At 56.0% G+C, this 13,991-nt stretch overlaps 1 protein-coding gene across 2 annotated transcripts in view; it reads right to left on the reverse strand.

Annotated features, from left to right (window-relative positions):
- The window catches only part of LOC134418837 (GDNF family receptor alpha-4), a 74,834-nt gene extending 61,696 nt beyond the window's left edge, over nucleotides 1-13,138 (reverse strand). Inside the window, exon 1 of one of the 2 annotated variants that reach the window (XM_063157764.1) lies at nucleotides 13,038-13,138. In XM_063157764.1, the coding sequence (XP_063013834.1) occupies nucleotides 13,038-13,077 (40 nt within the window). In that variant the 5' untranslated portion in view covers nucleotides 13,078-13,138. The remainder of the gene's footprint in view (nucleotides 1-13,037) is intronic. The other variant, XM_063157765.1, reaches the window with a different exon arrangement.
- Nucleotides 13,139-13,991: the final 853 nt, after the last annotated feature.

A 13,991-nucleotide genomic window follows, 5' to 3' on the forward strand; every position in this document is an offset into this window, starting at 1 on the left:
GTGAGGCTGTGCTCGCTGCACTGCAAGGCAGGAGAGGCTCTGCCTGCTGGAGAGGGCATGGCAGGGCTCACAGAGGGCTCACAGAGGGCTAACAGAGGGTTCACAGGGCTCACAGAGGGCTCATAGGGCTCACAGAGGGTTCACAGAGGGCACCGAGGGCTCAAAGGGCTCACAGAAGCTCTGCAGGAGCTCCTGCTGGCCCGGCACCCGGCCTGGCCCAGAGCTGGCTCTGTGCTCTGGGTGTGCTCACACCTTCCAGACCTGCCTGCTCCCCTAAATCAGCCAGGACCATCATCTGTTCTGTGTCAGATGTGTCACAGCCAGTGCTCTGCCAGTGCCATCCCCTGCTCTGTGTCACAGCCAGTGCCATCCCCTGCTCTGTGTCACAGCCAGTGCAATCATCTGCCATCTCATGTCACAGCCAGTGCCATCACCTGCTCTGTGCCACAGCCAGTGCCATCACCTGCCATCTCATCTCACAGCCAGTGCTCTGCCTTGGGGCTGGGATGGCACAAAGGCAATGGGAGATGGAGGTGGGGGCTAAGGAGATGAAGCTGGAACGTTTGTCCAGCAGGACCTGGGGGCTCCTGAGCAGCAGGCAGGCCTGGCAGGCAGGGGAAGGGTTGGTCTCAGTGCCCTGCCTTGCCCACTGAGCCCAGCAAAGCCAAGGTGCAGGTGCCAGTGACCAGAGCTGGTAAACTCTGCCCTCCTGCAAACAGAGCAGCCCCTCTCACACCAGCTGGGAATGGTCCCTGCCTTGTGAGCAGGGCCAGGACAGGACTGGCTGGCCATGGCCAGCACCTCTTCAGGGACTTTAACAGTGGGACAAGCAACTCCCATGGCCCCAAACGCTCCTGGGCTCTGGGTGGCCTCTGTGAGCACCAGAGGAGGCACCAAGTCCACGCAGCTCCAACCATCATCAGGGCTAGAGCCCTAATGTGAAACACAAGTTTCTCACTGGATTTCTTTCTTTCTCTTTTAAACATGGAGAAATGTGTTTCCTGGCGAAATCTGGGCTTTGCAAGTAGGAAAACAAAACACTAAATAATGTTTTAATCTCATTTTCTTTATCTTTCATTTCTTTGGTTGTATAGATTGAAATGATGGGTCCTTGACTTCTCCCTCCACATCAGCTGCTCCTTGGAGGACCACGAGAGCTTGGTGGCTTTGGCTGGGTTCATCTCACTGATCAAGGACAGAGCCAGGAGTGTCACTGGGATTGGTTTTGAAGCCCTTGGGGGTAACACCAACGTGCAGAGAGGAGCAGTGTCCCTCCAGGCCTGACATCTTCTCCTCTCAATTGAAAGTAGAAGTTCAGAAGAGCAGGTAAAAACCAGGTGGGGTAAAACCCATTACCTGCAGCCTCTGGGACCTGTCTGGTGTGTGGGACAAGTGAGAGACAGATTCCATTTCTCCTCCTGCCCAAGGTCCCTCTGGGAAGGCCATTTTCTGTTTTCTCAATAAAAGCAGATAAAACAGAAGAGGAACATCTGCAGCTTCATTTTAGTCCTCATTTTTCTTCCCCTGGAATTATACTTAATAAGCATTTCATTTTCCACTTGCTATCTTTTATTTCAAATTTTACTGTTCCTGATCTGTCATTGTTGTTCGAAAGTCAAACTGTACCAAAAGCCCAATATTTTTCTGGGAAATGAGCTGCTGCTTTCCAGCCTGCCCTTGTGCCAGAGGCTGTTAAAGCTCCCCGTGCATCCCTGGGATGGGGGAAGCTTTGCAGAACTCTTCACCTTGGTCCCGCCTGAGGAAGGGCTCAGTGGGCTCTGTGTTTAGGCAGGGGCTGCTGGAAGTCCCCTTGTTCCTGATCTCAGCTTGGAGTTTGCTGCTGGCCACAAACACAAATATCCCGGGTCAAACACTGCTGGTTCTGCTCACAAGAATTCCCCTGCTTTAAAAATATCCTGATTTCACACATGGATGCAGTGAGTTTGCATCATTATCCAAAACCCGAGAGACCTAGAGGCAGATGCTACAATTCCTCATGCTATGGGACACGCTCACCCTGCAGATTGAACACTTCTGAGGGAGTTCACTGCATTTCTTCTTGCTATTTGGGTTTTTTATAATTCCTGTTGCTAGTTTGTTTTTTGCTCCAGCCCTTCCATTATGATCAGAACTTACTGGTAATGCAATAGCATCTAATGACCTCAATTAGAGCTCTGGAGCCCTGGAGTCAGGTAGTTAATTACTCACAGGCTTCCCAGCACACATCAGGGGTTGCCCTGGCTGGTCTGTGGGGAGCAGGAATGAAGCAGCACCAGAGAGGGAGGTGAATCGCCTGCAGCAGTCCCAGGAAGGTGAAAACTCTACCTCTGCTTCTCCTGGGACGTGTGTCCAACCCCAGTCTGACAGACGGCCCCGAGCTGCCTCCTCAGCTGCAGAGAGCCACCACATCCCCTTTGGCAGAAGGAAACTCCATCCCCTGGGGCTCCCTGGATCCAGCAGGGCTCTCAGAGCTCCCCATCCTGCATGTGCTCCTCTCCCAGCTCCTGGATTCCTGTGTGTTGGAGCGTTGGGGGTAGCACGGTCAGGATGGACGGAGACGAGAGATCTCTGCAGCCAGGTCAGGAACTTGGGGTTTATTGCAGAGGGCCTGGGTGCAGGGCCCTGCTGGGATTTGGGGTTTATTGCAGAGGGCCTGCGTGCAGGGGCCTTTTGGGATTTGGGGTTTATTGCAGAGGGCCTGGGTGCAGGGGCCTTTGGGAACTTGGGGTTTATTGCAGAGGGCCTGGGTGCAGGGGCCTTTTGGAATTTGGGGTTTATTGCAAAGGGCCTGGGTTCAGGGACCTTTTGGAATTTGGGGTTTATTGCAAAGGGCCTGGGTGCAGGGCCCTGCTGGGAGCTGCCAGCCACAGCTCAGAGCAGACCCGAGAGGAGAGAGGGGTAGAGAGGATGAGAGGGTAAGAGAGTAAAAGAGCAAGAGAGTAAAAGGGGTAAGAGAATAAATGGGGTAAGAGAGCGAAGTTCCTGTTACAATACAACAAATCATCTTCTGTGTTGAATATTCTGATTCTCACTAACCATTCCAGTACAACACACAAATTCTATAGCATTTACATACAGCCTATAAGTATCACTACATTCCTACACTGTGTTACATTTTAAACCCTAAAAACTCCTCTTTGGACCCCTTCTGCCAAGCTGTAGGGTCTGCTCTGACCCTTGGAGCTGTCTGCAAGCAGAGGGGGGTGTTCCATCAAAAGGGGATCACCTTCAGCTGGCCACACCATTGTCTTCCACTTGTTCAGTAACTGAGGTATCTCAGAGCTTGCTTTCATTTCCATCTCGCCTATAGTTTCCATATTCTCAAAATCTTTTGCCAGACAATCATATTTGAAAGGCTTTCCTGTTTCATTTTCCTCAACACCTGTGAATTCCTGTCGCCGTGGGAAGCTCCCTCTGCACCTCCTGTCTGACACCTCAGGAGCCTCTTTTCCTCCACATCCCACTTCCAGAGCAGAATCTGCTCAGAACCTTCCCACTGTTCCCTTCCCAAACCCTCTGGCCCTGACAGACAACTCCTGTAGTGCAAGTTCAGCCAAGTCCCCAACACAGCAGGAGAGCCTCCAAAGCTGTGTCCTACAGGAGGTTCCTCACCTCAGGACATTTCCTTTCAACATCACAAAAAGGAGACAAGATTTCTGACTGGAGAGGGAAAATCAGCACGTTCCCAGGGGATGGGGCACCCAGGCACTTTTGGGGAGCTCCCCAGGGCAGCATTTTGGTTCATGGTTTTCTCCAAAGCCTGACAAGTCCTCCAGTGATCCGATCAGCCCTCTAAGGGCAAACTGGCTCTTCTCCCTTCAGGTAGTTTGAAATCCAAGCTTTTATTAACAGAACCACAGCACCTTTTAAGTTAGGAAATACCTCTGGGATCACAGAGTGCAACACTTCAGCTTCTCCGGCAGCAGTTCCCTGCCAGGCAGCAGACAGAAGAGGTGAGCCCATGGTGTTGCCTGAACTTGGGGTGCTCAGGGTGAGGTGTCAGAGCCCCAGCATGGTCTGTTCTGAAGGCACTGATTCCTCACCCACAGCTGGAGCTCCTCCTCATCCCAGGCCCCTGTGCACACACCTGTCTCCTCTGTTACCTTGGGGGTTTTTCCAGGCTCTGAGCACCACGAACCCCCAGCACTTCCCACGCTGAAGGAAAGCTCTGTGCTCCCCCAGGGATTTTGTGTGTCCCCTGTGACAGCAGCCCAAGGTGAGCACTTTGTCTCTCAAGCAGCCTACTGGGTTATTTTCTCTTACCAAGGGGAAGAAACAAGACAAATGTCTTGGAAGGAGGGAAAAATGTACCGTGAAATTGCTGTAACTCGTGTCAAATCAACTAACCTTGCAAGGAGGAGTGAACTCCTCAGCAGCAGGAGACACTTCAGCACACCCAGCTCACCCAGGGCTCACACAAACAGCTCAATGCCTTGGGCTCTTCCCAACGCCAGGATTCAGCATGCAGGGCTGCTCTCCTATCCACTCACACACACCAAGGCCATGTCCCCACCTCTGGCTCTTCCAAACCCCCAGAATTCAGCATGCAGGGCTGCTCTCCTCCACATCACACACACCAACACCACGTCCCCTCCTTTGGCTCTTCCCAAACCCCAGAATTCAGCATGCAGGGCTGCTCTCCTCCCCATCACACACACCAGCACCACGTCCTCACCTGCAGTCCTCCTCACAGAGTCACAGAGGGTTCCAGGGGCTTCTGTCCCCCCCAGCCCTGTGAGAGCCCTTTAAGGCGCCCTGTGCTGCTCACAGCAGCATCCAAGGGAAGCTGCAGAGCCCTGCAGAGCCAGCTGCTGCCTCCCTGCAGGCTGCAGGGGCTGGGGCAGCACAGCTGAGCCCCCTGGGCGGCTGGCACGGGCAGATAATTGCTCTGCACACACAGGGAAGGGACAGCACAGGGAGCAGGTACTCTGATCCAAAAGCTGTTCACCCAAAGCCACACACAGGTGAGCTGTGAGCCTCCTCCTGGGTTTCCTCACTGGAGCAGCTCTGAGGGAGGGCAGGTGGGTTGGCTGCAGGACAAACCATTGCATCTACAGCCAGCCCTTTGGAGCTGGAGTGCAGGGATGGGGATGCAGAGCACTCAGCCTTGGAACCCTGGGATGATCTGGTCTGGAAGGGACCTCAAAGCTCATCCTGTTCCACCCCTACCATGGGCAGGAACACCTTCCCCTGGGCTGAGCAAGGGACAGAAAGACATTCCAGTTGTCACCACGGTGCAGGTGATGCCTTTGGGGGATCCAATTAGAGCAGCAAAAGGAAACAATAAAACACAGTGTTCAATAAAGGCTGCAACAGTTAATAAGGTGGAGGTGACACTTAGGGGGGTCCAGTTTGGGCAGCAGGAGGAAAAAAAAAGGAGCAAAGCGTTCAATAAAGGCTGCAACAGTACAAGAAGATGAATTGAGAAATTCAAACCCCTTTATGATTGATTTGACTGTTTATGTAAAATTCTCACGGACAGGACCACATGAACTCTGCAGAGTGGTGGCCCAGACACGGTGTTTGCTCAAAACAAGAATTCACAGCCACGTTCCAAGTGAAGGCTCCCTCCTCACGAGGCTGTGGCTGCCCTGTGTTTCCTTTGCTCTGATTAATCGAGGAGGATGGGATTTCCCAGGAGACACCAGCCAGCCTCATTTGATGCACAGCTGAAAGCAAAGCCTGATTATTTTGCAGAGATGGAGTTCACTCCAGCACCTCTTTAGGCACCCTGGAGCTCTCTCAGGACCTGTCCTGGGCACTGGCTGGGTCCAGCTCAGCTCTGAGGCTCCAGAGACCTCAGACCATGCAGGGGCTCCCTGAGCTGCTCCAGTCTGGAGCTGAACCCTTCCTTGGGCACTTCCAGCCCTCCCGCAGCGGGGGCAGCCCAGTCCCTGCAGGCACAGCAGAGCTGATCCCCTGAGCAGGGCGGGCTGCAGCTCAGCCCTGCAGCTCGGGCAGCAGCACTGCAGGTGGGCCTGACCCAAACTGTGTGCTTGCCTCCTTTTCATTGTACCAGTAACAGGAGGTGAGGAGGGAACACCCAGCAGCCTCTCAAGGCTTAACTCACAGCCCTCAGCATCTGGAGCTGGTTAAGCTCCCATCCCAAAGTGCACTGCCACCCCCTTGGGGCAACAAAGAGATGGCTGAGCTCGGAGGTGTTTGAAAGATGAGCAATTTGATCCTCCTTTCGGAAGAAGCACCAAAAAATCTGTGCCATTCCTTTCTCCTCCAAAGCCAGCTGGCTGCACTTGTGTGTCAGAGCAGCCCTGGAGCCATATGTCACCAGCACAGGGGGAGTGCTGCAATAACTCTACTCGGTGGGGACAGGTACCACAGACAGGCTCTGCCACTTGGGTTCCATAAATCAGAGCCACAGCACAACTGCTCTCACTGCAGCTTTCATGCAAACTGCTTTCCAGATGGATTTGCATAGAAAGAGCAAAATAGAGTCCCAGAATAATTTCAATTGGAAAAGCCCTCTGAATTGGAACAGAGCACCGAGTCCAACCATTCCCCAGCACTGCCAGGGCCACCCCTGCCCGTGTCCCCAAGTGCCACATCAACACAGCTGTGAAATCCCTCCAGGGATGGGGACACCACCCCTGCCCTTTCCATGAGGAATGTCCCCTATGCCCACCCTGAGCTCCCCCGAGCTGTTCCCTCTGCTCCTGTCCCCGTTCCCTGGGATAAGATCCCAAATCCCCCCAGCTGTGCCCTCCTGGCAGGAGCTGTGCAGAGCCACAAGGGCCCCCTGAGCTTGGAGGGGACACCTTGGAGGGAGGAGATGGATTCACATGAAGGGAGATGAGACTTGAGAGTGACAGGACATGGCCAGAGCAGTTCTGAGCTGGAGAATATTCATCTAACACAGCAGGACACAGGGAAGAGCTTTTCCCCATGAGGACTCTGGGGCAGTGGGGTTTGTTCTGTGTCTCTGGGGCCATCCATCCCTTCCAGCTCCTGCTGCAGCCACAGCCCACAGCCCCAGCAGCTCCTGCCAGGGGGCAGAGCACAAGGCATGGGCAGGCTCTGTGGATAGCGCAGATGTGAATGAGGAGGATCTCTGTTCCCTCAGGGCAGGGACAGATGTGCCATTGCTGGGGGACTGAAAGGGCCCAAGGAGATCTGCAGCTGGGGCACCAGCTCACCACACAGTCACAGAGCAGTTTGGGTTGGAAGGGACCTTTGAAAGTTCATTTAATCAAAAATCCCAGTCACAGACTGGATGGAGTTGAAAGGAACTTTCCAAGAGCAGAGACAACTTCCACCAGAGCAGGTTGCTCACACCCCATCCAGAGGTGTTCCAGAGGTGGGGCCTCCACCACTCTGGTGAGATGCAGGAGATGCCTGGCAATGTCCACGAGGACCACAACTGTCACAGACATCTTTTATGGAAAATCCTTTCCTTAGGATTTTTCCTCCTGAAAAGCTGAGAGGCCTCAGGAACAAAATGTAAACAATGATTATCTGCTGCTGTGGAATGCAACAGGTAAATCTGTGATTGGTCTCATGTGGCTGTTCCTAATTAATGGCTAATCACAGTCAGCTGGCTCAGACCCTCTGTCTGAGACAGAGCCTTTGTTATCATTCTTCTTTGCTATTCTATTCTTAGCCAGCCTTCTGATGAAATCCTTTCTTCTATTCTTTTAGTATAGTTTTAATATAATATATATCATAAAATAATAAATCAGCCTTCTGAAACATGGAGTCAGATCCTCATCTCTTCCCTCAACCTGAGACCCCTCTGAACACCATCACACACAACCTCTCTCAGTGCCCACCAAACTCACTGCAGCTCAGCCAGAGCCAGCTGTGGTACCAGCCCCGGGTCCTGGATGACTCACAGGTGATTTCAGTGTGATGTGACCTTCCTGCAAACCCATTTTCCTTCCTTGTGGCACTCCCAGCTCCTCCTTGCCCAGGATGGATGGTGGCTTCCCCTCTGGAAACCCTCCTTGTCCTGTGTGAGGCAGCCCTGGGTCCTTGTCCTGCACCCCCACACCCCTGCCCAGACACACAGGCTGGGCTCTCCTCCCTGTCCACCTGCAGGAGGAATCACCATCCCTGGTGCCACCTCCCACCAGCTCCTCAGGCTCACCCTCTGCTGAAGATTGCAATGCAAGATGTTTTCCATTACCATCTGTATGGCAGATTACCTTTTGTCAAGTGGGCAGTTTGCTTTAGCTCTCTCTTTGAGTGACCACATTCACACCTCCCTCGGGACATCTGCTGATAACAGCTATTGAATGTCACTGCATGACTGATAAGAACTACAGCATCCCAGTGTGAGATGTGAGCCCAGAGGGAGGAGCCAAGCATTGCTACCCAGATATAATCCAGAGGTTTTGAGACACCAGCACGGCTTCTCCACGGGATTCCCCAGAGGAGCAGCAGCTGTCTCTCCTTCCACTGGATCTTCAGAGGAAGAATACATCCTTCTCTACAGGATCCTCTTGCTCCAACAGAACCACCCCTGACACTGCAGGAGGGCTGCAGCCACATTTCCAATGGGACTGCCACCAACACCCTGACCCACAGGGTCAGGTTGGGTTCTGACTCTGTCAGTGTTGTTCTAGTATACTGCATTGTTTATTTTATCCTTTTTGTTTTTCCTTTCCCTATTAAAGAACTGTTATTTCCTGCTCCCATATTTTTGCCTGAGAGCCCCTTAATTTAAAATTTATAGCAACTGGGAGGAGTGGGAAGGGTTTACATTCTCCATTTCAGGGGAGGCTCCTGCCTTCCTTAGCAGACTCCGGTCTTTCCAAACCAAGACACCCTCTCACCCATCCCTGGTTCCAGCTCCCACCAGCTCCTCAGGCTGCCCCTCTCACCCATCCCTGGTTCCAGGCTGCTTTCCCAGGAGTGCAGAGCCCAGCAGGGGTGGACCAAGGGGGGAGCAGGGAGTGCAGGTGGGTGAGCTCTGCCAACCCTCCCCCTGAGCCCAGGCACTGCCAGGAGGGGCTCTGTTCCACTGCTACCACAGGGGATTCTGACAGAGGCTTTTGAAACAAGGGAGCTGTTCTGAACCAAAGATTGACAGGAACAAGCTTGCCATAGTTCTGTTCCTTTTTATTTTTTCAGTGAAATGTGTTCTTCTGAAAAAAATTCTTCTAGCAGGAGAACTACCTTTCAATTTGTCCTCTCTCACTTTTGGGTTGAGAAGAAAGAGGTCATTTATACATTTTTTAGGGAAGGCAAAAGGAATATAAAGTCCACTAGAGGGAAAAAGAAATCATTAATATCTTGGTAGCAGGGCATTTTTATCAAAAGGTGGCAAACTTTAGAGACATTAGAAGTCATGTTTTAAAATGACCAAGTGGAAAGTTATAAAAATGAACAAGTCTTGTGTGAAAATGATGAAGGGAATTTCAGGCACAATAGAAATCATCTGTGAAAATTGCTGGGAGAGCAGGGAAGACATTTCTGTCTCCAAAAGCAAAATAAAATGCTATTCACAGTAATTCGTACTAATTATTAGCCTTAAGTAGTACTAATTTTTACCCAGCAATAATTGCTATTTAAGGCTCCAGAGCTCTGGAAAAAATATTTTCTGGGTGTGGTAAGGTCCTTGCAGAGCAATCTGCACAGCATTAGTGGACAGCTTGATGAGGGAGAAGTTTTATTTCTCCTCTGCACCAACACGGACAGACACAAATATCACATTCCCGTTGATGCAAAAATCAGATTGCTCCCGTCAGAACTGACAAAGCCACTCATTTAAGGAGAGTTTCCCTCTCTCACACACACAGATGCATTTATCAAGAGATTTTTTTTTCCTGTTTTTCCCCAGGGATCTGAGTTCCCAAACCAGGTGAAAATTGGCCAGACAGTCTCATGTTTGATGGGGTCTGTGCAGGGCCCATGGCAAACCAGGAATCCTGCAAGTGTTTGATGGGATCTGTGCAGAGACAAACCCAGGAACCCTGCAAGTGTTTGATGGGATCTGTGAGGAGCCTGTGCCAAACCAGGAACCCTGCAAGTGTTTGATGGGATCTGTGAGGAGCCTGTGCCAAACCAGGAACCCTGCAAGTGTTTGATGGGATCTGTGAGGAGCCCATGGCAAACCCAGGAACCCTGCAAGTGTTTGATGGGATCTGTGAGGAGCCTATACTAAACCCAGGGCAGGAACCCTGCAAGTGTTTGATGGGATCTGTGCTGCTCAGGTGCTGTGCTGCTCAGGCTGCTCACACTGTAGCCCTGTGTCCTTGTCAAATTAATTACACTCTTTATATGTAACTGTATCAGTGCTTCCTGGAGCCCGGATTTTCCATAAAGTCTTCCTGAAAGCCTCAGCACTGCCCCACGAGTGGGATTCCTGCTCAGGTAAATACCAGGGGACACTCTAGCAGCCACGAGCTTGCCCAAAGCCAAGTCCCTTGTCCTCATGGGTGGCACTGTGCTCCTGCTCTGTCCTCACATCAGTGTGGCTGCTGGGGACAGCTCAGGGAGCTGATCTGGCTGAAGAGCAGCTGAGGATAATGAAAACACTACTCAGTTCTGCAAGCTGCCTGCTCTGGGCCGCCCTGTGTGCTTGTGCCAGCAGGAAGCTGGGATCTCCATCCAGGCTGGCTGTGGTGACACTGCCCTTAGGACAGCCCTAATCTCACCAAGAACTGCCTCCTGCAGCCAGGATCATCCCAAAAATGCCACAGAGGACACACCAAAAGCGAGGAGCTCGCACTGCAGCCCACTGGGATGAAGCTGGGAATTGCCAGGCTCGTGCCTGCCCTCTCCAGCCCTGCACCCTGCATCCCTGCACGGGATCCCAGGCACATCTCCATGTCCATCCACAACACAAACATCCCAAAAATACCCAGGGAAAAGGCTGAGGGTGTCCAGGAGCATCTGCTGGGGTGATGCTGTGCCTGCAGGGGTGAAAAGGTCCCCCAGGACCAGCAGGGCAAAGGGTGAACAGCAGCTGATGGCTTTGCTCTGGCGTGGAGCAGAGGTGACAAGTGTGTCCCTAACACCTGTCCCCTATTCCCAACGGCACTGCCGACAATGGGACTGGCCATTTGCCTTTTCTCTAAGCCCACTTTCTCTAGAGAAATCGATCAGCCCACCAGCCAGTCAATCGGGCAGTCAATCAATGAGGGAGCCAATCCGAGCCGCTTGGAAAACGGATCCTGCCGAGGCCGGGACTCGCACCCGAGCCCCGAGAGCCCGAGGGAAAAGCTGCAGCCCTGGGGGAGGCTGAGCCCACCCAGCCCGGGCGCAGCCTTGTCCCGGGATGGAGGAGCGGCCATCCCGGCCGTGCCGTGCCGTGCTCCCGGGCACTCCCAGCCCCGGAGCCAAGCGAGCCCTGCTGAACACGGCCGGGCCCTCCTGAGGGGTCGGATCTGCCCCCATCCCCACCTTTGGGACCTGGAAGGGTTGCTGCTGCTGACATCTAGTGACAGGGAGAGCCGGCACGGGGAGTCACCTGGAGCTCCGGCAGAGCCAACCCGCCGCGGGAGAACCCGCTCGGTGCTGCCCAAAGCTCGGTGCTGCCCAAAGCTCGGTCCTGACGGAGCTCGGTCCTGCCCAAAGCTCGGTCCTGACGGAGCTCGGTCCTGCCCGGAGCTCTGTCCTGCCCAGGGGTTCAGTTCTGCCAGGGGCTCGGTTCTCCCCAGGAGCTCGGTCCTGTCAGGAGCTCTCTGTCCTGTCCAGGAGCTCGGTTCTCCCCAAGAGCTCAGTCATGCCCAGGGGTTCGGTTCTCCTCAGGAGCTCTGTGTCCTGCCAGGGGCTCGGTCCTGCCCGGAGCTCTGTCCTACCAGGGGCTCCCTCCTGCCCAGGGGTTCGGTCCTGCCCGGGAGCTCAGTTCTCACCAGGAGCTCGGTCCTGTCAGGAGCTCTCTGACCAGTCCAGGGGTTCCGTTCTCCCCAGGAGCTCGGTCCTGCCCAAAGCTCGGTTCTGTCAGGAGCTCTGTGTCCTGCCCGGAGCTCGGTTTTCCCCAGGAGCGGGGCTCCAGCGGGACCTAGCGCCGGGCGCCCCACGATGACCCAGCCTCTCGCAGTCACCCCAAGACCTTTTCCTCCTGCAGTGGCACCCAAAGAGAACGGGCACATCCCATTCCCAGCCTCCCCACAGCCCTTCCTGGTCTATTTAAGCTCAATGTTGGCTTTGGTGCCTCATCGGAGCACAGGGAGGGGACAGAATGCCCCAAGGGGAGGAGCCGGGGTGGCACCGGGGCATTCCCAGCCGCTGCCGGAGGCTGCAGCCCCCTCACCCCCGTTCCCTTCCTCCAGGGCCGCGGGAGCCCCGGGAATCGCGCAGGAGACGCGGTCGCTCCGGGCCGGGCGGAGGGAGGAAGAATGCGAGCGGGATGCTCAAAGCACGGGAGCCGCAGCCACATCCCCGCGCACTCGGGGACAGCGGCTCCCCGCCACGCCAGGGGACGGGGGCTGCCACAGGGGTGGGGGGACATCTGGGGCGCTCATCCCTGCTCTCGGTGCAGGAACAAAGCGCTGAGCAAGGCTGGGGTCGGGGGGTGTGAGGGAATCGCAGCGCGGACCCCGAGCGCAGCCCGGCAGCTCGCTCGGGCTGTGACAGAGCGGGGACAGAGCCGGGGCTGCCACCCCGCACACCGTGCCCCAAAGCCCGGCACACCGGGGCATTCCCGGCCGTGCAGAACCTGCCTCCCCTCGCAGCACAGCCCCTCCGAGCCGTGTGCCCGAGAAGTGCTGAATGCGCGGGGCACATCTGGGCATCTCCGCGGCAGCAGGACCATCCGAAAGCACAGCAACAGCGAGCCCAGCTCGGCTCCAGAGCACAGGAGGCAAAGCCAATGGACGAGCACGGGGTCGCGGAATGGTTCGGGCTGGAAAGGACCTTCCGAGCATCTCGTTCCGACGCTCCTGCCTCGGGCAGCGACACGTTCCTCGAGCCCGGGCGGTTCCAAGCCCATCCAGCCCGGCCTCGGGGGTGCCAGCCGGGCTCACCGCCGCTCCCGGAGCGCTGCGGAGCGGAGCCCCTGCCCGGGGGTGCCCGCGATGCCCCCCGAGCGAGCCCGGCAGAAAGTTGTGCCCCGCTGGCCGCGCCGCGCTACTCACCCAGGAGGATCAGGGTGCAGAAGCAGGGGATGCCCCTCATCGTCCCGCTGGGCTCGGCCCGGCGCGGCTCGGCGCGGCTCGGCGGTGCCGGAGGATGCGCGGAGGGCTGGGCAGGGCGGAGGGAGGGGGGCGGCCCCGCGGCCCGGCCCGGCCCCCCCGGCCCGAGCTGTGCCCCGCTCCGGGCCCGGGTCATGCCCGCAGCCGCGCCGGGCCCCGCTCCGGGCTGCCCGCCGCCCCCCGCGCCATGCTCCGCCGAGGGGCCGCTCCGGGATGGCCGCACTGACTCTGAGCGTGTGGATTAGTTAATTGTCCTTGCTTCTTATTGGGATTTTTTTTTCCTTTGTTTGTTTTTGTTTGTTATTTTTCCCCCTTGTGGTTGTGTTTTTCTGTTTTGTTTTCTCCTCCTGTCTCAGCACGGAACTCGCGGCGGGCGCAGCTCCCCGTGCCCGAGCACCGGGGCAGCCTCGCCGCCTTCCCCGGGCCGCCCCCGCCCGCCGCGGCCCTGGGGAGGGGCTTGGGGCCCGGCCTCCGCTCCTCCTGCTCCTCCTCCTCCTCCTCCCCGGCCCCGCATCCCGGCCCCCGCTCCTCCTCCTCCTCCTCAGCCCCGCATCCCCGGCCCCGCATCCCCAGCCCCGCATCCCGGCCCCGGGCGGGGGTTCTCTCTCTCATCTCCTGCACCCTTCCACCCTGCAAGCCCTTCCACCCTGCAAGCCCCGGGCTGCCTTCTGCCTCCCCGCTGCCCTCCTGGAGGGTCCCGGCGCCTCTCCCCTCCTCCCAGCCTTCCCGTTGGGATGGAAGCACCGGCCTCATCGCCTTGGAGATGTGTCCTGCTCCCGACTGTTGTTGGCAGTGACATTGCCCTGAACACTTGGCCCACGTCCTGCCCCCCTCCCGGCCACGGCACCTTCCAAAATCCCCTGACTCGTGATGACCTCCCAGTTCTCCCCCAAAAGC

Source organism: Melospiza melodia, chromosome 5, assembly GCF_035770615.1.
Source record: "Melospiza melodia melodia isolate bMelMel2 chromosome 5, bMelMel2.pri, whole genome shotgun sequence".
In the NCBI taxonomy this organism is placed as follows: domain Eukaryota; kingdom Metazoa; phylum Chordata; class Aves; order Passeriformes; family Passerellidae; genus Melospiza; species Melospiza melodia.